The sequence below is a fragment of the Sphaeroforma arctica genome, assembly GCF_001186125.1.
Source record: "Sphaeroforma arctica JP610 unplaced genomic scaffold supercont1.3648, whole genome shotgun sequence".
NCBI lineage: Eukaryota > Ichthyosporea > Ichthyophonida > Sphaeroforma > Sphaeroforma arctica.
Genome location: NW_014036910.1, coordinates 1 through 3,197, shown reverse-complemented (window position 1 = coordinate 3,197; position 3,197 = coordinate 1). Strand labels below are relative to the sequence as shown.

The 3,197-nt window shown below is 45.2% G+C and overlaps 1 protein-coding gene across 1 annotated transcript; it reads right to left on the bottom strand.

Moving 5' to 3' along the window:
- Positions 1-772: 772 nt before the first annotated feature.
- On the bottom strand, positions 773-2,948 carry SARC_13725 (hypothetical protein; the record flags this gene model as incomplete). The annotated part of the gene is made up of 3 exons (XM_014292146.1): positions 2,651-2,948; positions 1,965-2,122; positions 773-1,242 (listed from the first exon to the last, which is right to left on the bottom strand). Coding segments are annotated over exons 1-3 (649 nt in total), but the record flags the coding sequence as incomplete, so codon positions are not given.
- Between the last annotated feature and the right edge of the window lie 249 nt (positions 2,949-3,197).

The window sequence follows — 3,197 nt, the reverse complement described above, 5'->3', positions numbered from 1 at the left end:
ACTTCTGGTGTGATGTTGCTGCCAAGTGGCGTACCGTTGTCATCGACCATTCCAGAAGAAAACACAATTTCACCTGTATCGGTGGCTGTGAATGATAAAAGCATGGGAGAGTTTGTCAACCTTATGATATCAACTACGGAGATCGTCTAGAATCAATATCCTGCCCACCCTTGCGAAGTATCAGATGTAATCTGAGTGCAATCTCATAGGCACTACAGATACTAACAATCGACGCACTCAGGGACGCGTGCAGAGATACACAAATGCCTACTATAGTAAACAGCCACACAGCTAAGTCAACCATGTGCACACTTTAGCGTACGAGATTGGATAGCAGCCAGCAGTCAATGTCAATGCTCTTATTGAGATACTACAACTAGTTATGTGCATGCCAGTTGTACTAGCAGGACCAACACTGCCCCACATTCCTGGTGAAGAGGCAAGGGATGCACCCTCTATTTGATAGTATACACAACCACTTACTACAATACATACATCCATACTCGCACACAGCCATACACACACACATACATACATACACATACACACAACCACCCACTACAATACAACCACACTCGCACACAGCTATAGACACACACATAAACACAACCACCCACTCACACTCGCACACAGCCAAAGATATACACATACACACACACACACACATGGACACACGCACATAAACACGCGCACACACATGGACACACACACATACGCACAACCGCCTACTACAATACAACCACGGCCGACACAGCCATAGACACACACATACCTGTACGAGGTCGGCCAGCAACGCTTCCATTGGACGGTCTTCCTCTGATGGAGGTACTGCCACCAGCCGTAGCCACACCGCTCGCACCGGCATTGGCCGCATTAACCCACACACGCAGCGACGGATGTAGCATAACGCGTTCATGCGCAGCTATGACCCCATCACGGGCGTATGCCTTTGCCTGCGCCTGTGCTTGTGTGTGTGCTTGTGTGTGCGCGTGGTCTTGCTTGTCCTGTGCCTGTGCGTGGGCGTGTTCAAAGGTCTGCGTGTCTGCGAGTGCGCACACGTCGCTCGCATTGGTGGCTATGATGGTGTAGGTGGTGGCGGATGAGGGCGAGGGTGGCACCGGACGATAGTCATTGGCCGTTGAGCTGCAAGGGTTGGGTACCACGGGATGGTACAGGTACGCTGGTCGGTCGCCTATATCTTGGCTGCCCTTTCCTGGCCGCCGGGTGTGGGGTTGACGATCTCTGTGTGGATGCACACGTGTGCAGGAGGTACATGCGCACGTCAGGCGAGTATGGGCGTTTCAATGGTCTGTGATTGAAGAGGTGTATGCACAAGCACATGCACATCATGCAACTACCCGCGATGGGTTGTGTACACACCTGGCGATGTGCAGAAACCCTAGCACCCTAGAACCTTAAACACCCTAGAACCATAGAAACCCTAGAACCCTAGAACGCTCATGTTGGGTGGGGTATACCTACTAAGCACTGTCTGCGCACACGAGGCTAGCATATGCCATGATGGCACTTACTGTTTGAGATTTCATGATCGCACCCACTGCAATCCAACTTCGCCCACCCATCCAACAATGAGAAGCTAACACGAAGCGCGACAAATAAATATATATATAAAGAAATAAATACATAAATACATAAATACATAAATACATAAATACATAAATATATGAAGTTAATAAAGAAGTAAATATATGAATACATAAATAAATAAATGAATAAATACATAATACATAATAAAACAATACATAAATAAATACATAAATATTTAGATAAATAAACAAGTAAATAAATTAAATAAATAAACAAATACATATATAATTAAATAATTAAATAAACATACAAATCCATAAACAAATAGATTCAAGGTCAATAAATAGATAAATAAATAAACACACAAATACATAAACAGATAGATTCAATCTTAATAAATAAACAAATAAACACACCTGTACCGCAGTTGATCATGTCTTCGTTGTTTGCGGTTGTTGGGTGTGCTATGGCCACATGATCGGAAACACAGGGCAGTGACTAGCGGCAACGTCTTCTCGAGAATGCGAATGATCTCACTCAGAGTGGCAGTCATGGCCCATCTCGGGATCACCACCTGCAAAAATCAGAACACATATGTGTGAAAATCGGTGTGTGAGTGTGTGTGCGTGTATGTGTGTGTGCGAGTGTGTGTACCTGTGTGTTTGTGTGTGTGCGTATGTGTGTGTGTGTGTGTGTGTGTGACCGAGAGAGTGTGTGTATGTGTTTGTGAGTGATTGAGTGTGATAGTGAGTGTTTTGTGTGTTTGTGCGTGATTGAGTGAGTGAGTGAGTGTTATGTTTGTGTGTTTGTGCGTGATTGAGAGAGTGAGTGAGTGTTTTGTGTGTGTGTTTGTGAGAGAGAGACACACACACAAGATAGACAGATAGAAAACGAGAGAGCGAGAGAGTGAGAGAGAGAGAGAGAGTGTGTGTGTGTGTGTTGTGTGTGTGCAACGAAACGAGAGAGTATGTGTGTATATATATGTATATATATATATATATATATATATATGTATATATAAGAAACGAATTGCACACTAGCACAAATCCTACACAGCCCATAACAACACATGTTCAGATGCCGATATGTCTGTCCATACAACCTTCGAATGGTGCACATTCATCGATCGGCCCCCCAGTCCCCACCCTCTGGCCACCGCCGTTGCTACGGAGTTCTGGTAGACCGGATTGAGTCTGGGCAATGTCACGCGAGCACTCTCGGCTGAGCGTCCCTGTGTCCTCTCCTGTTGCCCTGTTTCCCGTGTTGTTGCGTGCTGTGAGTCTCGTGCGCCTGCTTTTGTGGAAGATGGTGAATGTAGTGTGATGTACTCTTCAAACCCGCACGTGGCTTTACATCGCTCACAACCATCGTCCAGGGCATCGGCGTGGTCTCCAGTCTGTGATAGGAGAGTAGAGAGCGAACAAAGAGCTCAACAGGATTAGGGGGAGTTCAGATTAGTGCTAAATATAGGTTGTGTTTGGAGAAAGTACGCAAATAAACCTGCAAAGGCAACTTTAAAGTGTATATAGGAAACGTTCTAAAAACAGCTTGCAAATGAGAACTATCAAATCACGCACACTTCTTGATACTTACTCACACATGCAATTAAACCTAGATCACGCTATATACTCAATACCCTATACAAAGGC